We start from the raw sequence: 27,659 nt of genomic DNA, 5'->3' as shown, positions 1-27,659 counted from the left end.
TTTTGGAATCAATGTCATAGCTACATCCTACATACATCGGGGAGAAGTAAGTGAGATGAATTTCGTAAGTTTGCATTCACTATTCTTTCTCTTTTCTGCACGGTCGGTAGTTAAATGGAGTTTTTGTATAATGTGTATAATGAACTATTTATTTGACTCAATATGAATTAAAAAACATTTAGAATAAAATATTACTGATTTTTCAAATACAATATACTTATACTATCCAAAATAATCTATTAAATCAAACATCCTTATACCTCCATTATACATATTGTATAAATACTCCATTAACTTTCTATACTTTCTCATAAATTAATAATAACATTATCCTATTAAATTTATGTATATCATGCCATAGTTTAGAATATTATTGTTGCAAATGTTGCAGTTAGCGTCATTTGAAGCTAGCCAAGAAACGTAGAGGACACTCTTATGGTATTGTAAAGAGTGGGAAAACTGAACATATATATGTTATTCGATTGCCGATTACATGTTCCATGTTCTTTAATTAATGGTAATTTTTCATATTTTAGGTGCAATTTCATGTGTCCCTAACATTACAATTTGCCGACATAGAAAAAGTCATGGATGCCCATGTTCTAAGCCACGTTATATATTCCATAAAACGCGCGCGCACCATCATTAAGTAGAAAAACTAATTGCATATTTAACAAATCAGTGATGATTTTGCTGTTCGTTGGATAATATCATGTGGAATTGTCCCACTCTAAAGAATCACGAGTTTGTTGAAATAATACTTACTTATGTATGCCAATTGCCAAGGTTAAAAATAATTTCTTTGAACTGCGATTATATGTGGCGGTTTTAAAGAAAGAAGGCCCTGTTATGTGTTTGAGACTTTGCGTAACGGCATGGACTCGAATATGAAAGAGTGCTCCACAACAGAGTCATAGTGTGTGCCCATGAGAAAATATATGTTACATGATGTTTGCTAACCCAAAAGTCCAAAATTCAAATATATGTTGTCATTATTGGGCTACTGATTTCTATTTTTTTTTTCTGTTTTTGACGGGAAAGGTACAAATTCATTCAACAGGAGCTGCTGTGTTGTGTACCTAGGATTGGGGATTGTCCAATCCATTAGAGTACCTAGAATTGGGGGTTGTCCAATCCACCGACTAAAAAAAAAAAATCAACAGGAGCTAAAATATCTAGCATTGCCAGATTTTGAACATGGTTTGGGGCTTCTTCAATTCAATCCAATTCCATTCAATTCAGAACAGTTATGTCTAGAATGTAACAATTGTATTCCATTTAATTCAATTTAAAATTGAATAATCCAAATCTCGTCAATAATCTAAATCGCTCTTATTCAACTAATTTAAAATTGAATCATTCATTGTTTTTATATGCTATTGAAATCTGAAAACAAAGAAAAAACCAAAGATAAATGCAGAGAGCAGGGAAGAACGACAAGAGCAGAGAAAAAAACAAAAAAAAAACGAAAAGAACTTATTACGTTGAAGAATGCAATGCAAATCGAAAAAGGTTTATATTGAGAAAGAAGCTTTATATAATCATTGAACATACCTAAACTAGAAGGACCCTATTTTTTAGATCAAATCAAATAGTAGATAAATTATAATACAAGTTAAACATAAATTTGAAATTTCTTATATTCTCATTGTTGCAAACAAACATGCTACTTAACCAACAGGGTTGTGAATGTGACAGATGATTAAGTTCTATTTCAATAACGCTGCTGGATTTTGATTTTGACTTTTCCTGATCAAATGAAACTCCAATGTAGCATTTTTGGTTCTAGCAAACAGTAGATAATTGACTTTACTACCATCCAATTGTACTTATATTAAATTAGTGAATAAAAAACCATATAACCAATGATTAAATATGCAGCAATTTATTCACTTTGTTCTGCCTCCATAAACCAAAACAGTAAATAAATCATCAACCACATGAAAAGCATAAATAACATTATGATATAATGACTTAAGAAATGTTGGATTTTGGTGTGGAGTTTGTCTTCATTTTTTTCACCATCCTCTCTTTGATAAGCCTTCTCATTATCTTCCCAGAAGGTGATTTTGGTATGGTTTCTACAAAGTGCACCACCCTCACTTTCTTGTAATGTGCAGCATTTGAAGCAACATAGTCCATGATTTCCTTTTCGGTCACTCTTGCGCCGCGGCTCACGACAACACTCGCCGCTGGGATTTCCCCTGCTTCTTCATCTGGCAACCTGAACCATCATCACAATCTTCAATAAATGACAAAACTTTGTAGGAATTTCAAAAAGAGTGACAAAGATCGATGGTGGCTTGTTACTCACGGCACAACTGCGGCATCTTCTACCGACGGATGAGATAACAAAATGGCCTCTAACTCAGCAGGAGCTACCTTCATTCATCCAAAAAAGACATGTTTCAAAATTTCATGGCTAAAGTTTAAAACATTCACAATGGCAAAATTGTTTATAGAAAGTTATTAGAATTGAGATCATATTATTATTATAAGATTAAATTGAACTCTTTCAAAGTTATAACTTATAATGGTTATTCTAATTAACCAAATCAACTTACTTGGAATCCTTTGTATTTAATTAACTCCTTGATGCGATCAACAATAAATATATTCTCTTCATCATCTATGTATCCTACATCCCCAGTGTGAAGCCATCCATCCTTGTCAATTGTATGAGCAGTTTCATCAACCTGTTTATAGTAACCTGTGTGAACAATGCAAATGTAAATGCTCAGAAAATCATGTGGAGTAAAAAATTAAATCAAATCAAAATTCATATTATCACATATCCCGGTATAATTTTATAATTCGACTATGTTAGGTATATATTAAAATCAACCACTAAAATTAGTGATCAGTATCAAATATATATTAAAAATAAATTAAATTACACATATATTTATATATAAATACAAGTAGATGATTTTAGTGACTAATTTTAATATAAAAATAACATTTTTGTTTACAATTGAACACGTACAATTACGTTTTAGTAGTTGCAAATTGTATATTTTTTACCTTGCATTACACATTGGCTTCTGACACAAATTTCCCCAGGTGTGTTCCTTGGGAGGGATCGACCAGTATCAGGATCAATAAATTTAACTTCCAAATTTGGGAGGATGAACCCCACTGAATTTTTGTGTAGAACCCCAGCGTCTTTTATTGCATGGGTAAGTGTGATGCAGCTATGCTCAGTTAGTCCATATGCCTGCCCAACAATAATACCATTTTATATCTTTTCACTCAAATTTATGCAAGAGAAATGATCCTTGTTCTTAGTCATTTAGGCAATCCATTGAAACTTGGAGTGTTACTAATAAATACTATTCTGTGAGAAAACTAACTAGGGTGTAGTCAATTTAGAGTTAATTAGTTAAAAAATAAGTCTATTATAAAAAAAATCTCTCATTATCTTAATTTTTCAAATTTAAAAATTAAAAATAGAAGTTATTATTAAACTAGTTGACTCCAAATTAGTTACATCGTAATTAGTTTTTTATACTTTTTTATACTAATAGAAACTTTTTCACCAGTAAGATAGGAATAGTTTAATTATTGTGTTAGTTTTTATAATTTTATTATTTTAATTAAATTTTTATATTAGATAAAAAATTATAATTAAATTTTTAGTAATTATTATCTTTTAAAAAAAGCACAATAATTCTAAAATATTGTGCTTTTAGAATATTTTATAATTTATTTTACACCAAATATTAAAAAAAATTAAAAAAATTATTTTTAATAAAAATAATTAAAAAAACCTAATTAAAATTTTGACAAATCAATAGAATAATTAAACTTTTAAAAACTGTTGTGTATGTGTGTGTGTATATATATATCTATATATATATAACATTAATTTGAAAGAAAAACGATTTTTATAAAAATTTAAAACATTAAAAAATAAAATACTCTTTTTCATTTTCTTTTTATCTTGTTATTTTACTGTATTAAATGCAATTTATACATAAATAGATTGAGTTAGAATATATCAAGATTTTAGAGTTAAAAAAACACAGCAAGAGTGAAAAACAAAAGTGTAAGAGAAAATATTTTAAAGGCACACCTTTATTGCTGTCCATCTGAAAATAATAACCACATTAATAAATTAACAACATTGTAAAAACAAGGATAATGTATTCACCTCTTGGACAACAACACCAGCAAACTTGTGTTTAAATGCATTAAGGACTTCTGGTGCAAGTGGAGCAGCTGCAGTCATAATAGCTTGGAGTTTAAGCTTGCTAAGATCAAATTCATCCACTATTGGATTCTTCACCAATCCAAGAATAATTGGGGGCACAATTGGTGCAAAATTGACCTCATGTTTGATCAATGCAGTAATAAATGTCTTCAAATCATACCTTTCCATAACCACAACTTTCCCTTTGTTCCTAAGAGTGGCACAACATATTCCAGTTATGCCATAGATGTGAAAGAATGGGATTAGTCCTAGTGTTGTCACATTGCCAATCATTTCTTGTCCCACACCGAAGAGTGTTGAGCAAAGATTTGCTACTAAGTTTCTGTGAGTAAGCATCACACCCTTTGAGAGCCCTGTGGTTCCTGATGAAAATGGCATGGCACACAGATCATTCTGATGAATTGGTTCTTTAGCCGAATCGTCGCCGGCGCGGTCCGCGGCTTCAAGTAGTTTTTTGTAGTTCATAGCTTCCTCAATTGGCTCATCAGCTAGCACAATTACAGGCAACTCTAGAGCTTTCACCTGTGTTAAATTTCAAACTCAACAAGTTTCAAATACTATAGTTTAAATGCAAATATATAAATAGTTAAAGAAACTCAGGTGCAATCGACTTCATATGAAGTTGATAGTTGAGAGTCGTTAGATGAAATTTTAGTCAAATTAGTCAAATCATTTAACCGCTCTCAGTTATCAACTTTACATGAAGTCGACTACACCTCAATTTTTACCTTTTTTGATACAGTTCTCATAAAATTCATATATAGTATAATTTATCTTATTTATTCAGGTTTTGATTCAGAAACAATTCAAGAAGATTGGTCTTGATCTGCTACAATTAATTTATTTCTATTAAATGTTGTTAGATTACTAGATTAAAAAAGTGACTTAATAGTTAAGTGATAATAAAAAATAATAAATTTTGATGGTATGTTAATATTTCTCTTTAAAAATTAAAGATAAAGAGAAATTAAATATGTAAACAACAATGCTAGGGAATCAACTCTATATAAGCCAAGAATCAGCCAACTGGTAAACCAGAGACACCGGTGACTTTAACCGGATGTTGCTACTTAGGCACAGGGATGTTTCTTTTTCTTGTAAATTAGATGGTTTTGGATATAATTTCTATGTTTCATGTGTTACACATTAATAAAACATAATTAATTATATGGAACCAACTAATAAATTATCAAAGCATCTATTACGTGATTCTCTCCTAACACTAGTATATCTTCCCTCATGTTTTGAACGTGGTCAACAATAATTTAACAAACAAATTAAATTATAAAGTAATAAAACTAATTATAATTAGTTATATTGTTCCATTCTTGGCTGATTATTAGTTGGTTTCATATACTTTTCCATATTTAAAATATAGTATTGATAATAAGTATTTTAGGATATTTGATAAGATACTTAATATAAAAAAATATTAAAAAATAAAGCATTAAACTGTTTAATACATTTATTAAAATAAAATTACCTTTTAGTACTTGTAAATTTAACAACTATGCTTAAAATATTTTTTAATTAAACTCTTAAAGTACTTTTAAACCAAAAACAGAGAAATTTTATAGAAATTAACAATAAAAAAATTGTGCATTATACAATAACCAAAAACTTATCTAACAAAGAAAAAAAAGAACAATCGTTACTAAATGCACAATTAATTAGTAACAACCGTATTTTTATACCGGTACCAAAAATACTTGATGTATGAATAATATTTTTCAAAAAATATATATACATATAATTCTACTTAAAACAATTACCTTATCATAGATTGTAGAATCTGTGACAATTAATTTGGCATCAGCAGAATCTACTTGCTTCTTAATCTCTGAAACATGTGATGCTGGATTTGCTCCTGAGAACACACCACCAGCAGCCATTATTCCCAAAGCAATGACTCCATATTCTACCACATTTGGAAGCACCACAATCACCACATTCCCCTTCCTTAAACCAAGAGACCTTAATGCCTTTGACAATCTCTTTGTGTCTCTCACCACCTCACTATAAGTCATAGCTTTCTCACTCACACCATCCACAAATGCAACCTTGTTGGCGTATAATTCGGCGTTTTCGAGCACGAATTCCGGCAGCGTCACGTTGTCCGGAACTTGGACCGGCTTGAATTTACTGCGAAAAATGTGTTCCTCCTCATTAAAATTCTCCATGCAGGTTCCCATGTTGGAATTGAATAATGTTGTGAATTATGATGAGAAATTAATTTGTGCTATGATGATGAAGGTTGCAAATGTGAGAATATATTGACATTTTTCTTGGTCATGCTTTGTGCACGGTGTGTGAGTTAGCAATGTTACTAGTGAAGTATGCAATTCCAAATTTGTCATGACATTATTGTTGGTAAAGATTTGTTGAATCATGTCACTGACATAGGCCAACTATAATGTTGCTAAAACCAGCTACATTACTCTTGTTTAGTGAATGAATTGGTATAGATGGTGTATCTATTTTGGTGAATCAATTGATATCTCTTACCTCATCAACCATGGTATCTGTAGGGTCATTCCTATCCACATCCTTCTTTTTATAATACTCAAACGGAATACCTATATATTTCTAACTTATGAATTTACTTCTAATAATATTTTTTAAACTAAATTTTTAATTATAAAGAAAAGATTGGGAAGCAGAGGCTATTTTTATAGCCAGTAAAATAATGCTAATATCTGTTTGAAATAAGTAAGTTGACATAAAAATGAAGATTAATAAAAGCAATCTATAATATCTGTTAGTGAATCATAATAACTTTTCTATCAAATTCTTGTGTTTGTGACTTTCTATTTAAGGTAAATTACAGTATTTGAAAAAATTGAAATTGATTTGATTTGATTTTAAAGTCAATTTTTTTTAGAATAGATTGGATAAAAAGTAGGAATTAAATTAATTCGCGCATTTCGTGTATTTATGTTATAACTAAAACTAAATTCTTAATTTTTGATAGAATTTGAATGGAATTGAAATGATTTGGTGTGTCAAAAATATATAAAAAAATATTTACCATTTAGGTATTAATATAAGAATTTAATTTTAGTGTATTGTTAATATAAAATAATTTTATGTTGCATCTAATTATATAACGATATATTAGTAAATATAACTATTTTTTATATGAACGGTGTGAATAGACATTTAAAATATATATATATATATATATATATATATATATAATTAAATGTTTGTATAAAATGTTTTACAATGTCAAGTGTGTCAAAATTAAACTTTTTAAAAGAAAGGAGTAGATGTAGAAATCTAACGGCCTAGGAACGGTTCGACGACAGTGGTTATCAATGTAGAAAAAACACTAATTATTATCAAAATTTTGGTCAAATTTACCGTAGGATTATATTAAAAAAAAAACATGAACACATAATAGACCACGTTCCTTAAGTTTTTGTCCTAAACTAGCGAAGAGCCATCTAAACTATAAAAAGCATAATTATTAAATCGAGTTAAATCATCATTTAAATTGGTTAAACAATTAATTCGGTCAAACTTAATCAAATCTAATAAAAATTGGTCTAATTGGTTCATTTAAAAATTATATTAATATAAACTGATTAATTAGTTATTAAAATCTAAAAATAATAGTTAATTTAATATAAAATAAAACTAAAAAAAGATACTTATTATCAAATGAAAAAGTAAAATTTATATAATTATTTAATTATTACTGAATCAATCAATTTAATTTGTAACTCATCCATTAAATATTTAAATCAGAAATCATAGTCTAACTAATTTGATTACCAATTAGATTATGATAACATTTATAAAAAATTTGATTTGTAAAACTCTCAAGATAACCAGCACTGAATAAAGTCACCCACTGGGCTTCGACCCTGTTGGTATAAAAGAAAAGAAATTTGGATCATCTAAATTTTGAATTTTTATTTTAGAGGATAAAGTGTGATCTTCTATCCTTGAATGGTTTCTCTATCATATTTACTCTTGGCCCCACCTATAAAATAAATGGTGAGAGATTACAATTTACTCTCTAAAGTGAAATTCAAACTTTAGAGGATCCAAATCCAACAAAAAAGTCACCTGAATTCATGTTCCACCATGATCAGCTAACACACAACTAGTCCAATTTGTGACCAAAAAAACTAGTCCAATTGAATTGTGTTTACTTGTATGCCACAAACCATCAACAACATTTTGAGGAAAGACATCTTGAATTTCTTGAAATTGAGAAGCAGATCATGAATAGGAGAAATAGAATCACATCATATGCGGCAGAATTAGCAAAGCAACACTGAATAATAAAACATATATATAAGGGAAATGAATGAAAAAATGAAATCAGCTCCATGACAGTTGTGAGAACATCAGCAACTTGATCCACACCAGGGATATGCACTACATGAAGGGAGTTTGTCCTCAGTTTGTTTCTAACAACCTGAACATCCAGTTGAAAGTGTTTTGTGTGATCATGAAGAACTGGATTTGCTATAAGAAGTACAGTACTCATGTTGTCACAATAGATTGTTGGTGCTGTCTTCAAGGATACTTGCAATTCTTCAAGGAAATTTTGCGGCCATACCAATTCTGCTTCACACGATGCTAGACTCATGAACTTTGCTTCAGTGGAAGACTTACTGGACACAAGATTAGTGCCCAAGAATACACAAAAATCAGATACTGACCTTCTGTCTTCAAGATCCGCAGCCCAATCTGAATCATTGAACCCATAAAGCCTGTAGTCACTGCATTTTCGAATCAACAGACCATGTTCTTTTGTCTCTTGAAGATACCGAAGCACACATTTAGCTACCTTCCAATAAGCAACCAAAGGATAGTGCATAAACTGACTAATTTTACTCATAGCATAAGATAAATCAGGTCTAGTTATAGTCGCATACTGAAGTGAACCAACCACAGTTTTATATAGCTTCGGGACCTCAAATTTTTTAGACCCGGAAGAAGGCAAATGAAGGGAAAAGACTATTGGTGTTGGCATTGGACTAGCCTCTGACATGCCAAATTTAGACAAAAGAACATTAAAGTACTTAGTTTATGATAGATGTAAACAGCCAGTATCTGTTTTGTGTACTTCGATGCCTAGAAAATAATTCAATTCTCCTAAATCTTTCAGAGAGAATACATTATCCAATTGTTGTATCATGGACTCTATATCATTTGGTGAGCTACCAGTTATAATTATATCATCTACATAACAAAGTATATACATAATAGAAGTAGAGCTTTGTTTAACAAATAAGGAAGTGTCAAATTTTGTGGCTTTAAACCCAAAACTGTTTAAAGTAGTGCTTAATTTCATAAACCACTCTCTTGGTGTCTGCTTTACGCCATATAAGGACTTATTCAATCTGCAAACATAATTTGAGGACTGTTGTTCAAACCCCACTAGTTATTTCATATGTATGATTTGATGTAATTCCCACTGAGGAATGCAGTATTAAAATAAAACTTTCTCATTGTCCAACTCTTTGAAACAGCTATGCTTATGACCAATCTAATTGTAGTTGGCCTGATTACAGAACCAATAACTTGTTCAAAGTCAAATCCTTCCTCTTGATGGATGCATTGAGCTACAAGTCTGGCCTTATACTTTTGTATATTGCCATTAGGTTGTCTTTTAATAGTAAATATCTACTTGCAACCTATAACTTTAGCCTCTTGAGGCATAGCAACCACTGTCCATGTGTTATTTCTCATCAAGGCTTTATACTCTTCAACCATTTCTTGCTTCCAATGAGAGAATTGTAACGCAGTAATGACTGACTTTGGAATCTATTCTTTATTGTTAGTGATAGCAACAGAAGCAGAGAAAGCTTTTGGTTTGTCACCTTGTGTTTTAAACTTGGTTAATGGTTCACATAGGATGAGTATTAGTAGAAGGAAGTATACTAATATTAGGTGACATATTAAAATGAGGAATACCAGTATCAATAGGCTACAGAGATTGATTATTCTATGGTTTCACTGCATTGAGAGAAGTTTCTCTTTGAATGTCTGGAGCGGTAGAGGTATGTGAAACTTGTGAAGAGTGATTTGTTTTATTGTGTCTGGGAAGAAACTGTCTGAACTGAACTAAGTGGTAATGTGGTTGAAAGAAAAGATGTATTAGAGAAGAGAGGAGCATAATCATAATTCATAGATCAGATTTGTCAATAATTTGATGAGATGACGCAGTAAATGATTGATGATAGGAAAAATCAGACTCATCAAATTGTACATGTCTCAACATATAAACCTTACCATTAGGTGATAAATATTTATAACCCTTGTAATATGCAGAATATCCAATAAAAATAGACTTATGTGACATACTTTTTAGTTTGTGTTTATTGTAAGGTCTAAGCCAAGGGTAACAATAAGCACTGCCAAAAACTCTTAACATAGTATAATCTTGTTGTTGTGAGAAAACTAGTTCAAAAGGAAATTTATTTGACATTTTTTATGGTAATTGATTGATTTGAAAGGTAGCAATTATCATAACCTCATCCTACGGCTGTGGAAAGCATAGCTAGACTAATCTCTATTAAGTGTCTATACTTTCTTTCAACCAATCCATATTGTTCTGGTGTATAAGGGGATGAGAATCTGTAATGAATGTCTTCCTTTATCAAGTATTCAAAGAATTGGTGAGAGGTGTATTCAGTTCCATTATCAGTTTGGAGTTCTTTTATGTTACAATTTGTTAAGTTCTCTATATATGCTTTGTATTGTCTAAAAGCCTTATAGACTTGTGATTTAGCAGTAAGTAAAAAAGTACAGGTATATCTAGTAAAGGCATCTATGAATATCACATAATATCTATATCCTAAATGAGAGATGATGGAAGCTGATCCCCAAATATCAGAGTACACAAGTTGTAAGGGAGTAGTAAATTCAGTAATAGAACTAAAAAAGGGAATTTTATGCATTTTTGCATTAGCACATTTTTCACACAATTTGAAAGAAAATTCTGAATTTGTATTAGATTCTTGACGTTTGAATTCTGAAAATGATAAATCAGAAAACTTAAGAGAGAACGAGAAAAAAAGGAAGAGAGTATATTGAATTCACGCTTGTAGAATTGAACTCTAGAATATTAGGGCTCACTGTACAATTAACCCCAAGCTATCTATTTATAATACAACTCGTAACTAACTCAACAAACCCTCGTAATCAACTCATAATATAGCTCCTAACTAACTCAACAAACCTTGATAATCAACTCTAGCTAATTTGAACCACAACTCTGTTGTCCTGTTGCATAACTACTCTCTTTTGTTTTTGAACTAGACTTCATAGTCTTTATATTTTTTATTTTCAAAAGTATTTTTGGTTATTAATAGAAAACGATTTCGCTAGAAAACCAACTAGATATAACCAACTTGGAGTCAACGAGTTAAAAAATAGGTTCATTCTAAAAAAAAAATTTTCACTATCTTAATTTTCAAATTTTAAAATTAAAAATAAAAATTAACTTTTAACTAGTTGGCTCTAAGTTAACTATATCCTAGTTGGTCTCCTAAACCTTTTCATAAAAAACATCACAAAAAAATATTTCCGTAGCACAAAATTACAAATTTTAACGATAAAATTGTCTTATTTTTCTAATCTTATTTAGAAAAAAAATTAAAATCTAATTTCTAAAATATTTTTGAAAAATATATATTTAATGATTAATATTTTTGTAAAAATATTTTGAGGACATTTAGTATAATACTTTTGGACTCTAGAAGTATGATTGAGGGGCTTTTAACAAAAAAGTAAATATCATTTTCGACCTCTGACTATTTATCCGAGGGATCACAGGCATCTTAATCATACTTAAACATCAATTATGCTCCATCCCTAAGAAAAATTGATAGATCAACTCCTACTATCGAATGACAAAAGGTTACCGCTGACATGTTAGGTAACAGTGCCATGTGTCACCCATAAATAGTCACAGGGACTAAAAATTCCTCCTTGTCCCTTCTTCTTCTTCTTTGGTTCCTTCTCCTCCAGTTTCTCCTCCTCCTCCTTCAAAATTCCAACCTATAATATAGCCAAGCTTACTATACCCTTGTGGTTAACATAAATCTCAATCATATTCATTTACGATTATGATAATCATACAATCAATAATCAACAGAACAAACACAATTAAGTTCACTAATTTCATCATAATCGCATAACCTAAGATTTGAGAGAATAATATTTAATTTCATTAAAGATATCAAAGTAATTAGCTGGCAAAGATTGTGAGATTGGGTAATGGTAGCTGGCAGTTTCTATGGTGCAGCTTCAGCGACCAACAGCAGTGGCGATTTGACAACTCAGAGACTGCGACATAGAAAAAGGAAGCAAGATGCAGGGACGGCGGCAGCAATGGCACCAGAAACTCCGGCGGCATCAGTTCCATGGAGTTAGAATGACAACTACCGTAAAACAAGACAGAACAAATGCAAGCTAGCTACGGCGCAGAAGAATAGGGAGTAGAAGAACTATGACAAAAGCCACGTGGCAGAGACTATTACAGTGCAAAGAGGCGGAAGCAGTAGCGAAGTCTCATCCTCAAATCGGCGAAGGCAACAGCAATGAGGGAATGGTGAAGAAGCAGGGCACGTCGTAGGAATAGGAAAGGAAGAAGAAGAAGAAAAGAGAGGCTGGTTCGATGATGGTGGTGCCGCGGTGATGGTGGTGAAGATGATGGTGACTGGCCAAAGAGAAAGGAGAAGAAGAGGAAATAGAAAGGGAGAAGAAGAGGAGAAGAGAAGAAGATGAGTTTTTATCCTTCAAGAAAGAAGTTTAGTCACTATAATCATTTGAAGTTTCTTGCAACGGTTTGTCAACCGATTGTAGGGATTGATTTGTCCATTTTCTTTAATGGATAGGGACTTGAAAGATAATTAAGATGAGTTAAAGGCTATAAAAGGGTATTACCCAAAGAAAATAATCAGTGTTCTAACTCTTTTGAATTTTTTTACTTTTTCAATGTTTTCAAAAAATATATATATGAACTTTTACTTATTTATGTATTAAAAAATTAATTTTTTTAATATTTTTTAACTCGATAAGTTAAAGATATTATCGAGAATTTCTTTTTTTATATGGTTTTTTGTATGGGTTAAAAGTTTGATTTTAATTTACAAAATTATTCTGAACTTTACAATGAAGAAGCATTTTTGTGAGTGGAATAAAAAGTTTTGTGTATAATCTATTTAAAATGTTAAGAAAAAAAAAAATATTTTCTTGAAAAGATAAATTTTTGCATGCTTTTGGGATAATTTTTGCACTTTTGTGTTGTTTTTCAAATTTCATTCGTTTAAAAAAAAACGCTTTAATGTGCATAATGCATTCTCCGTTGAATAACCAAGTTCAAGGAATTGAACAACAAAATTGAAGGAATTATTTATCCAACAATGTGACAAATAATAATAAAAAAATAATTGCTAAAAAACCCACAAATATTACAAAAATAGCAACACATCCTCCTCTTTCTGCCTTAGATAACCAAACCGATCCAAACGGCAATGCCACCCAACACAATCGGAGCCCCGAAACTTGAAATTGAACCCGAATCATCGCTGGCCGGACCCTGCGAAGTTTCGGGCGAAGAACTCGCCGGCGCCGTCACAGGCCCGGCACTGCTAGACGGTATTGTCACTGGTGAATCTGCCGGAGCGGCCGAACTCGAAGGAATTCCCGCGGACGACACTGGTGTCGCTGCTGGAGAACTTGCCGGAACCTCTGTCACCGGTGGAGCACGCACAGGAGTCACCGCCGGAGTCTGAACAGTCGGTGGAGGAGTAGCCGGAGACGGTACTGGTGGCGGAGACCCGTTCTTGGAAGGGCTTGGTGCCGGAGAAACCGATGACGGCGCCGGAGACTTCGAAGTAGGTGCCGCTGCCGGCGACGAAGAAGAAGAAGATGATGATCCGGATGGTGAAACTGCCGGAGATTGCGAAGTTGGTGACGATGCAGATGGTGGCTTCGCCGGTGAATGTGCCGGAACAGGAGACGCCGGAGAATTTGCGGAAGACGAGTTCGGCGAAGGAGAAGGAGCATTATTGTCTGCGAGAACCGAAACGGAACCGGCAAACAACAACACAGAAAGAAGGAACAGTGGAAGCAACAACAATCTCTTACTCAACATCTTTGGATTCTTTTTGAGATTCACCCTTTCGAGAAGTACGAGGATGAATGAATATGAATATGAATATGTGAAGTTGGAAAGTGTTCTTGTTTGTTTTTTATTTTTGTGTTGAGTTGAGACTTGGAAGTACATTTGATGAAGTGAGAAATGTATATATAGTGTTAGCAAACTAAGTAAAATGTTACCGTTGTGATGGTTCACTGGCTATAGCCGGTAACATAGCCGTTGAGTAGTGGAGGGATATGACCTGCTGGGTTACAGCCTTACAGGGTTAATCGCCACTCGCCAATCGATGACTGGATGTGTCTGTTTATTAGCATAGAAGAGATTTTTGTCTTCTTCGAATTACATTTCCAGGAATGAAATGAATTGGATTATATCTATTCATAATGTTATTAATAACAGTGTCAATTATCCAGTAATGGAGCTTGAAAGAAACTTTTGGAGGGGAAAAAATTTAACATGGAAATTATGTAATGATATTTAAATTAAAACTAATGCAAATGTCAATAAATTGGGGATTTATGACTTACGAAATATTTCTAGAAATTAAAAAAACAAATAAAGCAATAACTTGTTAGTATTGGATTAAGTAGATACTAGATAGTATAACAAATTTTTGTTAACACTAGTTGCAACTTGAGATGTGATGTCACTTGTTTGTATCGTTTTAAGTCCATTTTCTTCCCTAAACAATTGAACACTTATTTTGGTGTGGATATGGGTGTTACCCAAAAAAGGTTTTTTAGACTATGGATGTTTTGAAGAAAAGACGAGAATAAGAAATATTAATATATCACATATAAAATAATCTTTTACCCTCATGTATTAGTAACTTAATTTTGTCTTAAAATTGATAGCCAATAGAGTATCGAATGATAAAACTTGCTATATACATATATTAGATCTTTTTATAGTCAATATTATTTTGTTAAGAAAACAAGTGTGAGAAAATATGAAGAATTAGTCTCACATCAAAGAAAAATAAGTGATCAGATTATAAAATATAGAGTAAAGTTTGTTTTTGTCTCTAATGTTTGGGATAAATTCTATTTGTGTCCTTAACGTTTAAATCGTCCTATTTATATCCCTAACGTTTGTAAAAGTGATTCAATGTTATCCTACCGTCAATTACACATCATGAACGCTTTAGTTTGAGTTTTAAAAATCTTTTCTTGAAATTAGAATACAAATGTCTAGAATAAAATCAATGATCTACTCCAAAAAATAGCTCATCAAAAGTTAAAACTAATTCCTACCACATTTACATAATTCACTTTTCTAGAGACATAATTGAATCTAAACACAAATAATAAGTATAATATTAAAATTGAACACATCCAAGTAAGACCTAATTGAGAATGAATACATTCAAGTGAGAATAACTGAAAAATATAATCTGATTTGTTTGTATAATTGATAGTAGGATAACATTTGAATCACTTTTATAAACGTTAAGGATACAAATAGGACGATTTAAACGTTAGGGATACAAATAAAACTTACCCTAAACGTTGAGGACAAAAACGATACTTTACTCTAAAATATAAAACCCATTAACACTTTAAACTTTAAGATTTTGAATTGACTATCGCATTTTTTATCTTGTATTCTCTCTTCTAGTTTCTCTCCAAAGTTTTCCCTATGGATAATTGAGAGACTCTCACGGTGCCACAACATATTTTTATGATAAAAGAATCATATGTATGGAATAAGAACAAATATCGTAGAGAGCATGTTACTTGATTGCAAGGTTAAGAATTATCAAATTAAAAACCGTCGAGCAACTCAGTGCCACAGGCCTACAGCCAAAAAATAAGGTTAAATAAAATATCTAGGCATCTAGCATTGAAATAACATAAACCTACCGGCATAAAAACACATCATTTCAATAGAAAGCATAACAGAGCACATAGGATAACAAGCAGAGGTGTAAATTCACTTCCTTTAATGGTTTATACTTTCTACTTTTAAGAGGAAAATTCAACCCACATTTCTGATGGAAAAAAGCAAAGCAAAATAATAAATGCAACTGTTTGAAATAGGATTTCTTATAAAGGGGAGAAAAACAATGAATTAGGAAAGAACATGAGCCAGGGGCAATTATCTGAATGAATTTAAATGGACTCTACAAAAATATATTTCATGAAAAGGGGCATATGAAAACAAGATTTACAACTCTAAATCTCTAATGCTTTAAGATGGGGATACAAAATAGATGGGAAAAAAAAATCAAAAGTTAATGGACTTTCTTACTAAACTATATTTCCTGAAGAGTCAGGAAGTGAGTGTGACAACAGACATAAACACAATGAAGCCCTCAAAATCTAAACATATGGATTCCATTTCACTAACTAAATAACAAGATAAGAAAACAAATCAGAACTTGAGCTGGATTGGACCTTTATTTAAAAAAAAGAAGTAAATATCAATATTTACATGAATCAAAACCCCCAAAAAAATATATTTACATGACATCATGAAATACAAAACATGACTAAACCCCACCCAAAAAATAAAAAATCTACAAGACAAGATTATATACAACTTCTACAGCTTCGAGTGATTACCTTAATAGAATGGTTAGCTCTCTACATCATACACAATATTTGCATGCTCAACTAGTATACTAACAATATGTTAGGGAAACAAAACACCCAAAACAAAAAAGTGGGAAAAAAAATGATACAACAGCGAGCCAATCAGAAACGGGGCACAATAGCAACATCCTGTGCTAAATCCTAATACATCAATCAAACATAAGTTCTAAGCAGTCTTCTACATTACAGACTTCAGCAAGTTAAACCCATTACATCAACAACTTCGGTTTTTCTTTTCATGTGCTAATAACTAAAACATAAACTCAAATCAAAAGCTAAAAAGTTCATAGTAAATGTTCCACTTCTCTTTGTAATAAAAAGGAGCAATATTGAAGGCTTGATTGTTTATCCCCCACAGCAACCCAGAGTTTGAATGACCGGTTTCCTTTCTCAACACATTTGTTCCTACATAACATAGGATAATAAAAAATAATCGAAATTCAGAAGGCATTAACATGAAGCAGCAAAATACAAGTTTAATTCTTATCAAGTGACTAAAAAACCACAAAAAAAAAAAGGTAGGCAGTGCAATTCCACCAAAGCAAATAACCTTTATGTTATGTCAAGTTTTGCCCTCTAAATCCACAAACAAACTACACCTTTCAGTTTCAGATAGCTGCAACCCAAGAATTTTTTTGCCACAGAAATGCAAATAACTTCAATTTTTCTAGAAATGCTAAATGAATATGATTCTTGAAACAAATAAATAAAACAATTCAAAAATCTAAGCCAAGAATTTAATGCTCCATTTTTTGACACATGAATGTGTGACCATATGGAGACATTTTTCAACCATTTTCTCATATTCATGTCCCAAAGATCCTTTTGCCTTGTGTATTTCTTAAGAGAGCATCTCACCAAAAGAAAAACAGGGTTTACCAACTCTAAGAACCTATACTACTGCAGCCTATTTTAAAACATTAGTGTTTGTATATATATAATCTACTTACCACAATATCAGATGTCTTCCACTGAAATCAAATATACATACACATGTTCCACTAACCACATATCTAGCATTATTTTTTACCCAGCCAACCAATCAAAAATAGGAGAAAGGATAAATATAGTGAATTGCTTGGCTAGCTTGATACCATGTGATCACATAATCAAAAAATGAAAAATCGACCACATATTCAAGCATACTGTATGTATGTTCCTATAGCAAGCTAGTTACCAACATGCATGTATATATGCTCCTAAACAGAATGATTATATGCTTGCAAGATATCATAAATTCCTGTAGTTTGCAGAAATTAACTAATAAATGAAAACATGAGAACCAGAGTGTTTTTAGCAGATGAAATACAAATTTACAATTAATCCAGAAATTAAGCATCCTGGTCTTGAAGAGGAGACATGCTTGACCATTAACTTATCACGACAAACAATCAAGTTTACATGGCATCACAAGAGCACATAGATTCAGGAAGAGAATCAAACACTACAGCCTTATATACGGAACTGGAGAACATATCCAGAATAGTACTAGAAAGATTTATTGAGAATATAGCTTACAGAAAGGCATAAGGGGGATTATGTGAATAAAGAAGAGCACAGATGAACAAAAGAAATAACGCAATGCAATTTTAACTAGAGAATGCAATACGTGAAACTATGAAAATTAATACTTGATTCCAATAGAACCTACAAATAAGAATTTGTTAGGCTTCTCGTTTGGTTGTGTTACCACTTCATTTCTAGGTTTCCTGGGCTTTTATTGATAATTGACCTACATTTCAATGAGTTAATCTTACAGATGCTTATTCAACAGAATACTCAACACCTCTCTAGTCTATAGTCATCTACAGTTAAAACCAAGTCTTGGCAGACAATTAGTTGAGTTGAAGATAAAGTAGACCGAATCAAGTCTGTAAAGGACATTAGCACTAAACTACTAGTAGTTAAAAAACGCAAATCAACCACATATGTCACAAGCTAAAATACCTCAGGCATATAAAGAATTATAGTACCAAAACTAACCTTCCTCGAAGATAACCAAAGCCATGCTCCTAACAAGAAGCAATCAGAACAAGTGATTGAAATGGAACAGATGCTCAACAACTTCTGGACCAGAGGAGCACAACCGAAGAATCCCGAAAAGGCACGACAAACCATTACTTCTCAGTTACTATTCTTTCCTTCTGCAATGGAAAAATAATAAGGCAGCATATAAAACTACTCGGAGGTCATCCTCCTCCGCTTCCCATAATCAGCATCTCTGGGCCTAGAATGATGTTCCTCCTCTTGAGATAACCGTGATTTGCTGTGTGTCCTCGACGACCGCCCCCTTTCCCATTCATCATCATGCTCTGCTTCACGATCACGGTACCTATGATGATCTGCATATTTGTCCCTGTCTTCCCTGTACCGGTCACGATCACGATCTCGTTCACGATCCCTTTCGCGGTCACGATCACGGTCACGATCGCGGTCTCTAGACTTTTCCCTATCACGGTCTCGAGATCTTTCTCGACCAATGTCCCTGTCATCACGATGCCTTCTTTCGGACCATTCATGATCATGGCCCACATCTTTTTCTCTGGGTGCATCTCTCTCATATCCTTGATCTCTATCATCCCTGTACCTCCTCTCAGATGTGCCAGACCAGTCCCTTTCCGAACCTCTATCTTTTTCCCTCATAGAATTAGGCCAGTTACTTCTATCATGACTTGCCTCACCATACTGATGATCCGATGCAGCTTCCTCCCCATAACTTGACTCTCCAGCCCTGCCGCCACCAGGCTCTTCACCACCCCATCCACCCATATTGGGATCAGACCACATTCCCATATTAGGTCCATCCATACCAGCTCCAGGCATCATCCCCATGCCATTCACAGGCATCCCTCTTCCAAAAAAGGCAGGATTAACATGGGGTGCAGGCAAACCAACACCTCCAACACCAGGGAATGAAGGCAAAATGCCAGAGAATGGAGGTGTTGGAGCACCAGGAAAGCCTCCATAGGTACCCATTCTACCCATGGGACCACCAAATGCAGGATCAAAACCCTGATTCATCATTGACTGAGGATGCATCATAGGAGGTGTAGCACCCATGCCCTGTCCAAATCCATTCCCACCATTTCCCATTATACCTCTACCACCCATACCACCTCCTCGATTCCTCATAGGATTAACAGGCCCCCTATTACCCATCCCAGGATTATTCCCTCTCCAGTTACCCCTTCCATAACCTCTATTTGCATCCCCACCTTGGTAGTTACCGCCAGTTGTAATATTACTCCCAGCGGGCTTAGCCCCTGCCTCAGCAGGCCCCCTCCTTCCCTGAGGAGCTGCTGTTTGGTTCATCTGCTGGTTCCTATTCACCTGAGCTTCACCCATTTTCTTAACTGTAAAAGGCGAAGCATAGGCAACAACACAAGGCCTTCCATTAAACATATGCCCATTCATGCCTTCCTTACAGGCAGTGGCAGCTGCAGGATCAAAAAATTCAACCTGGCAATACCCTTTAGATTTCCCACTAGCTTTCTCATCGAAAAACTTCACCTCCTTGAGAGGGCCGTACTTACAGAGCTCAGCCTCCAGTTCAGCATCGGTAGTCCACCAATGCAAATCACCCACAAACAATATGGTACCTCCGCCGCCGCCACCACCAGGAGCAACAGCACTGCCAGCACCCACCGGACCACCAGGTCCAGGTCCAGGTCCAGGTCCACCAGTGTTAATAGTATTAACTACACCCACACTGTTCCCGATCCCATTCCCACCAATCCTATTAACATCTCCTCCAGCTGCAACTCCAACACCGCCACCACCACTTTGCCTGGCCAAACCCTCATTCCCAACGGAGCCCACAACACCACCACCACCACCATGAGGCTGCTGTCCAATCCCTTGCACCGCAGCACCACCACCACCACCAACACCAGCACCATTTCCACTCCGATCCTCAATTTCACTCACTTTCCCAGATGGCTGACCCAACTCAACCCTAATTCCAGATCCACCAGTACCTTGTTTTGCACCCAAATCATTCCCTCTAAACCCCTGATTCTGAAACCCAGAAACCCTAGAAGCACCATCCACAGCCCCACCACCACCACCACCACCACCACCACCACCGGGTCCCTCACCACCACCACCTACACCAGGAATCGAAACCCCAGCGACAGCTTCTTGTTGGGGCTTCTTGCTGTTGTCCTGAACGGCATCGTCGTTTCGAAACGCTAGATCGTCGTTTTTACGCAGCGATTGGAGGAAGCCCTCACCGACATTGACGTCGTTGTAAAGGTCCTCGTAGTCGTCGTCTTCCTCGCCCAAGAAACCCTCGTCGGCGACGGCGGATATAGCCTCGTTACGGTGGAACTGATCCATGGGATCCCCGCCTTCGCCTTCCTCCATTCTTGAGTTATCTTGAAATCTGGAGAGAGAGAGAGAGAGAGAGAGAGAGATTATTGTTAGGGTTGAGAGTAGAAAAAAAAAAGAATGAGATCAAAACGCAGCGTATTGATAGAGAGAGAAAGAGATCTTACCAGAGAGTGCAAAGAAGAGAGAGCATGCGCAGTGTGTTGAAGAAGAAGAGAAGAGTCGGGGAGACTCAAACCCTAATCTGGAAAGTTGTCAACTAATCTAATCCCTTTTTTAATGTTTTTTTTCGGTCCAAAGAGTGAACAATTGAACATCACAGTTTTTCGAACCGTAATTGAGCTGATCATAATTAAAGAAAAATAAAATTAAAATGTAAGGTTTTATAAATATATTAATAAAAATTAAATATTAATTTTAAAATATTTTTAATAGAGTATTTTTAAAATATTATTTCTAATATTTTTAAAAAATAAATGATTTAAAATTAAAATTTGTATTAAAATTAATTAATAAAATAAAATCAATATCATCTTAAAAATACGATATTATTTTGACAAAGAATTAATAAAATTTTATAACTTATATAACTATGTTGATGAAATAATTAAATAATATTAAATTTTAATTAAACTAAAATTAAGTATTAAAAAATAATTTTTTTTAAATTATTATTTATAACATATACTTCACAAATATTTATGTGTTATTTTATAAAACTCAAAATAAAATTAAAATTAAATCTAATATTAAAAATATTTTTATATTTACTTGTATATTAATAAAAATTAAATATCAAAATTAAAAAATAAATTAAGAATTTGAAAGCTGACAATTTCATAAAAGAATACTAACATTTTTAATTACAAATATAACAAAGAAATAAGTAGCTAATAATTTATTTTAGTGGCTGAATATTCTTTTTAAAACTGTACTACTTACCATTTAGCCAATATATCTACTGGCATCTCATATTCAAATCTAAATCGAAACTCGGCAGTTTCATTTCTTGCTTGCTAAACTAATATCCTAGCATCAGTTGATAAAGCTATTCCAATAAGATAAAGTAAAAGTGAACTTCAGAATATATCATTTAAGAAGTTATTTATTTTCTCGTACACCAGTTGAGGTGATCCCAGCAGAGATAAGCCTCAATGTAGTTCTTGAAGTTGCACTCGAGTCTCATAGTAGTTCCTAAACTTAAAAGTTCTTCAGAGTCATCCCCGAACTTGCACTCCGAGATTCAAAGTGGTCCTTCCAGCAATTTCAGCACACGTGGCGCAACCGGAAAGCTTAGCTGGCAGCGTTGGTGACACATGGGACTCACAACGGCTAGCTGATGTGGCAGAGTAAATTCTTCCGACTCAATTTGGTCCCTCAGGTGAAGTTAAAACCCTAATCCCTTTTTTGAAGGCCACATTGTTCACTCTGCTGTCTCCTCGTCGGTGCTATATTCTTCTATTCTCCCTCTCTGAAGCCCGAAGGTTATGGCTAGCACGAGCAATGCAATTGGGAGCTCGAACAACCCACAATCGTTTGAAAGCATCATGAGGAGAATGAACAAAAACAGAGAAGCTCGTTTGCCAGAATGGTGTGCCTGCGGGTCGAGACCGGTGCTGCGGTGGTCAGGGACGGATTCTAATGCAGGGAGACCGTTCCTAGGTTGTCCGAACTATAATGTAAGTATTATTGTTGTTGATTGCTGTATTTATGGATATAAATTTTGCTTATTGAAATTTTTTTTATGTGCAGACTGTGGGTAAGAAATGGTGTGGATTGTTTATGTGGGTTGATAAAGTTTTGGAAGATGCCATGCCATGTGATAATAGAACAAAACATTCAGATGATGATGAAGAATGGAAGATGAAGATGGCTTGAAAATTTGGTAAATTAGAAGCTGAAATTATGGTTCTAAAAATGGAGGAAATTTTGATGTTTGTGTTCATGCTGCTGACTGTAATTGGTGTTCTTGTATTAAAGCTGGATAGACAATAGGGTCAACTGTATCTAGTAAAAAATAAATGACATGCACGTTATATGCATTCCTTGTTCATGTACTTGTTCCTATCCTTTTGTTTGAAAGAAATGGAAATTAAAGTGTTTGATTATATGCATACTTTTGTTCCTGGACTTCTTTTCAATGAAATAGAAATAGACAGGATTTGAACTACTCTTAAGTCTGTAACAGATGATAAGATATAAACAAAAGGCTGAGAAAACTCAATTCAATATAGTCATAATTCATAATTCATATTGGTAATGTTTGATTCAAAAAAGACATTATAGAGCCAAAACACCAAGTATATCAAAGTTGTTGACATATTGACCTGATAAAATTCAAATACTAAAATTCCCAAAATTGAGACAATGTTTTAGGCATTGTAAATAACATCAGCAAAATAGATACAAAAAAATAGCCTGCTTTTCCTAAACATAATCATCCTAATCTTCATTTTTTGTGTTTGGGTGCCTTGAATCCAGGGTTGGGCACAAACTTCATGAAATTTGCAAGCCTTGTAGCAGTTTTCTGTGTTGCACCTTGCATAGGGCCACTTGTTCAAATACTCCCAAGCTTCCTTATTAACCCTTTCAATCTTTTTGATGATATCAAGGAAGCCATCTTGGCTAGTACACCTTGTACAATCCCAAAGTAGCCCTCTAAGCTGGAGATCCTTCCATTACTTATTGAAGTTCTTCCACAGATGCCAAACACAGAATCTGTGATGGACATCTGAAAAAATCTCCTTAACTGCATTTATAAGGCCCTGTTTCAGATACCAAAGAAGGGGTCAGATAGTTGTTTTCGGGCAGCAAAACTGTCCCTACAGTTATATAAGTGACATCAAAATAGTCCCTAGACTTGTTCAAGTGACATCAAACTAGTCCCTAGACTTATGTAAGTGACATCAAACTAATCCCTACACAACACTGTTACAGAACATTATGCATAATAGGATAAATGAGTAACAATAGATTGACAGAACATTATGCAACATATAATCAGTCCAGGATTAATTCTACATATATAAACAACAGCCCAGTGTATTAACATCATATAATCAGTCCAGGATTAATTCAGCATATATAATCAGCAATATGTGCCTTAAATCAAACTGGCAAATAAATCACAAGGACAGGCACCAAACTTCACTCTCCGTGTAGTTCCCCACAAAACCTAACACCAATACCCTTTTTTTTCTTTTGCAACTGAGGGAAATATATATATACAACTACAACTTACTACCAACAAAAACAGGCACACATAAATAAAGAAAATCTGCCAAATTTGGAGCTAACGTAATCACTAACTAGAGAGGTTAAAAAACAATAAAATAACATACAACACTGAAGGTGGAGATGAAACAAGAAAAACCATGTAGAAATAGTAATGGTAAATAGTAGTTAATGAAAGCTCATTAAATGGCATCTGTTATCTTCTTCATATCATAGCATTGATTCAGTCCTAATCTTCTTCTACCATTTTCATCATCACTCTCACTCTCTCCTTTTCATTACTTGACAGTTGGCAACAAAAGCACCACTCTCTTGCTTTTCTACTTCTCCTTCTCCCTCTAATATTTTACTGTGCTATATTATCACTATATTCAAATTAACAATATAAGTTAAGTCTTCTATTATTTTGTGGTTTTCTTTTTCAAAATTTTTATTAGAAAAGGTTATTGTGGATCGGGGTATTGAATAGAGTGCCTAACTTTGTTAGTTGTTAACTGTTAAATTATATGATATTTCACCTTTATTTTGATCATGTTGCTAATGATTTGTGTCATGTGAACATAAGAAAGTGTGAAATCAAGAACATTATTTTGGTGTAACTAAGGATAGTAGTTCTCTAGACACTAACTTCAATCTTGGTGGATCAAACCATTCAAAATTACATACCCTTTCCCACAACTAATCCACTAGTCCAGACCAAATTCATCAAACAATTTGACTATTCCAATAGCTAAGTTAACTTTATTAGCAATTGCAAAACTTACTTTATATTACTCTAACTTATGTATGCAAGAATCCTTTATGATCACACACTCAGTTTAACTAAACAGCATTACATATTACATTCAGTTTAACTAAACCAACCCAATACAAAGAAAGACAATTAGGTAAATCAGTCAAATTCAGAATCCATTATCAGAGTTACAAAAAATTTCAACTCCCAAAAGATCTTTACTTCTACTGTGATCATGCAAACTCTATTTAACAAATTCATTGATCAGAGTCATTGTCCTGAAACACATTAACAATTTGGAAACTCCTCCACTAAAAGCAGTAAATCCTAACACATAAAGAACACATTTTCATATCATCAAAACACAAGAAACACTCCTACTCTATAATTTTCTTGGCCAAACCACTACAAAAGCCAGTAGTGATCAAACCCTAGCACAGAGAACAGAACAGAGGCGTTCATACCCACCAATTACAATAAAAAAAAGGCCTGAACTTTTGTGAAATATTAGATTAACAACAATATCAAAAAATAGAGGAATCACATTTTTTTCATTTTTGGCTTACCTCTTTCAGAGAAACCAGGCTTCCCATAATTTTTTTTTTTCATTTTTGGCAAACGAGCTTTTCTGTTTCTGTTCATTCTCCTCATGATGCTTCCAAACGATCGTGGGTTGTTCGAACTCCTAATTGCATTGCTCGTGTTAGCCATAACCTTCGGGCTTCAGAGAGGGAGAATAGAAGAACACAGCACCGACGAGGAGACAGCAGAGTGAACAATGTGGCCTTCAAAAATGGGGATTAGGGTTTTAACTTCACCTGAGAGACCAAATTGAGTCGAAAGAGTTTACTCTGCCTAGCCGTTGTGAGTCCCACGTGTCATCAACGCTGCCAGCTAAGCTTTCCGGTTGCGCCACGTGTGCTGAAATTGCCGGAAGGACCACTTTGAGTCCCGGAGTGCAAGTTTGGGGATAACTCTGAGAAATTTTTAAGTTTAGGGACTACTATGAGGCTCGAGTGTAACTTCAGGGACTACATTGAAACTTATTTCGATCCCAACAGCCTTGAAAGCATACTCTGTTACAATCATCCAAAAAATTCACAACTTAAAATATATTACACTACAAATAAGTTGATTTTCACTCCAAATAACCAAAAGAAAACTTTTCATAAGACAATGAATATGATAAATAAGGGACTCATCAAAATGATACATAAAATAAAATTAAAAAAATTGTTTATAATAATAGTAGAGAAATTAAAAAATAATAATTCTTTGCGTATTTTCTCTTTCTAGACATTCTGTTGTTATATGTTATTGTGTTTTTCTTTTTTTTTTCTTTTTTTTTTGGTATTATTATATTTTTTTCTGTTTTTATTATTTTTGTGAAACAATAAGAATTATAAAAAATAACAAGAAGGAGAAGAATAAGAAGAGAAAGAGTTTTTGAATTGTACAAAATTTATCAAAAAAATAATCCCAAAATTTTTTAAATGTAACACAAAAAATTTCTTAATTTTGACATAGAAAATTTCTTAGTGGTGACATAAAAAATTTTTTAATCAATTAGAAATTATGTGAAACAAAAATAACGCTAAAATTTCTTAAACTTTGGCATAAGAAATTTTTTTATTGTGACACATGAAATTTCTTAACCAATTAAAAGTTATGAAAATTTTTTTTAATCTGTGAATTTTTAGGCTGCGTTTGTTTATTCCTGAGACATGGACTTAAAGATACAAAATTGTGTTTGACAGATGAGACATGAAAAGTGATATTGTGTTATGAGACACTGAATTATTATATTTTGTATCATTTTTAATAAGAAGGACACGAAAACACTGAATGGAGACATAACTTATTTTTTTATCATTATTAAATTTTTATAATTATATTTTTATCATTTTATTTTTTATTCTCAATTTTTTTAAAAAAATAAAATAAAATATATTTTTTATTATTTGTTCTATCTTATATTCAGTTTATCACTAAATAAAATATAAAAATATTAATTTTTGTATCTCTGTCCTGGTGTCATATTCTCATATTCTCAGTGTCTTGTATTGCCATGTTCTCAAAATCAAACGCAATCTTAAAGACTTCTTATATTATTCACTAAAAATTCATGTGTTATTCCAATTAAATTATATGCTTTTCTTTTCATTGAACTAGTTAAGTAGTATTGATGACATGTGAGTAAGTAGAGTTAGCAGATTAATTATATTAATTACTTGTAATAAAAGAATATAAGTCCCATATTGCTTAGGATAGCGAATTTTGTGTTATGTATTAGTCCCATATTGTTTAAATCATGAAAGTTTTTCTTTTTCTCACAAGTATAAATAACTCATGTATCATTTGGTTAACCGAGGTGGGTTTATGCCTATTTTCACTGTAGTGTGTTATTAACCTCGTCAAGATTGATGA

General features: G+C 33.2%; 3 protein-coding genes across 4 annotated transcripts; all 3 read right to left on the bottom strand.

Annotated features, from left to right (window-relative positions):
- Nucleotides 1–1,859: 1,859 nt before the first annotated feature.
- LOC130944999 (4-coumarate--CoA ligase-like 1) lies at nt 1,860–6,431 on the bottom strand. The gene is made up of 6 exons (XM_057873635.1): nt 5,986–6,431; nt 4,154–4,735; nt 3,025–3,217; nt 2,565–2,710; nt 2,315–2,382; nt 1,860–2,224 (listed from the first exon to the last, which is right to left on the bottom strand). The coding sequence occupies exons 1-6, from the start codon at nt 6,403–6,405 to the stop codon at nt 1,975–1,977; spliced, it is 1,659 nt and encodes a 552-aa protein (XP_057729618.1). The 5' UTR covers nt 6,406–6,431; the 3' UTR covers nt 1,860–1,974.
- A 6,253-nt stretch (nt 6,432–12,684) lies between these two features.
- Nucleotides 12,685–14,336, bottom strand: LOC130973897 (lysine-rich arabinogalactan protein 19-like). The gene is made up of 2 exons (XM_057898586.1): nt 13,700–14,336; nt 12,685–12,896 (listed from the first exon to the last, which is right to left on the bottom strand). The coding sequence occupies exons 1-2, from the start codon at nt 14,334–14,336 to the stop codon at nt 12,685–12,687; spliced, it is 849 nt and encodes a 282-aa protein (XP_057754569.1).
- A 2,671-nt stretch (nt 14,337–17,007) lies between these two features.
- On the bottom strand, nt 17,008–21,566 carry LOC130963189 (uncharacterized). Of its 2 annotated transcripts, XR_009079804.1 has the most exons (3): nt 21,433–21,566; nt 18,920–21,320; nt 17,008–17,341 (listed from the first exon to the last, which is right to left on the bottom strand). XR_009079804.1 is itself a non-coding variant. In XM_057889340.1 (2 exons), the coding sequence occupies exon 2, from the start codon at nt 21,299–21,301 to the stop codon at nt 19,115–19,117; it is 2,187 nt and encodes a 728-aa protein (XP_057745323.1). In that variant the 5' UTR covers nt 21,302–21,320; nt 21,433–21,566; the 3' UTR covers nt 18,919–19,114. The 2 variants fall into 2 exon arrangements, 1 of the variants encoding a protein (XP_057745323.1); XM_057889340.1 differs by lacking the exon at nt 17,008–17,341 and having other exon boundaries at nt 18,919–21,320.
- Between the last annotated feature and the right edge of the window lie 6,093 nt (nt 21,567–27,659).

Source organism: Arachis stenosperma, chromosome 1 (assembly GCF_014773155.1).
Source record: "Arachis stenosperma cultivar V10309 chromosome 1, arast.V10309.gnm1.PFL2, whole genome shotgun sequence".
Classification (NCBI taxonomy): domain Eukaryota; kingdom Viridiplantae; phylum Streptophyta; class Magnoliopsida; order Fabales; family Fabaceae; genus Arachis; species Arachis stenosperma.
This window is presented reverse-complemented; position numbering and strand designations above follow the sequence as displayed.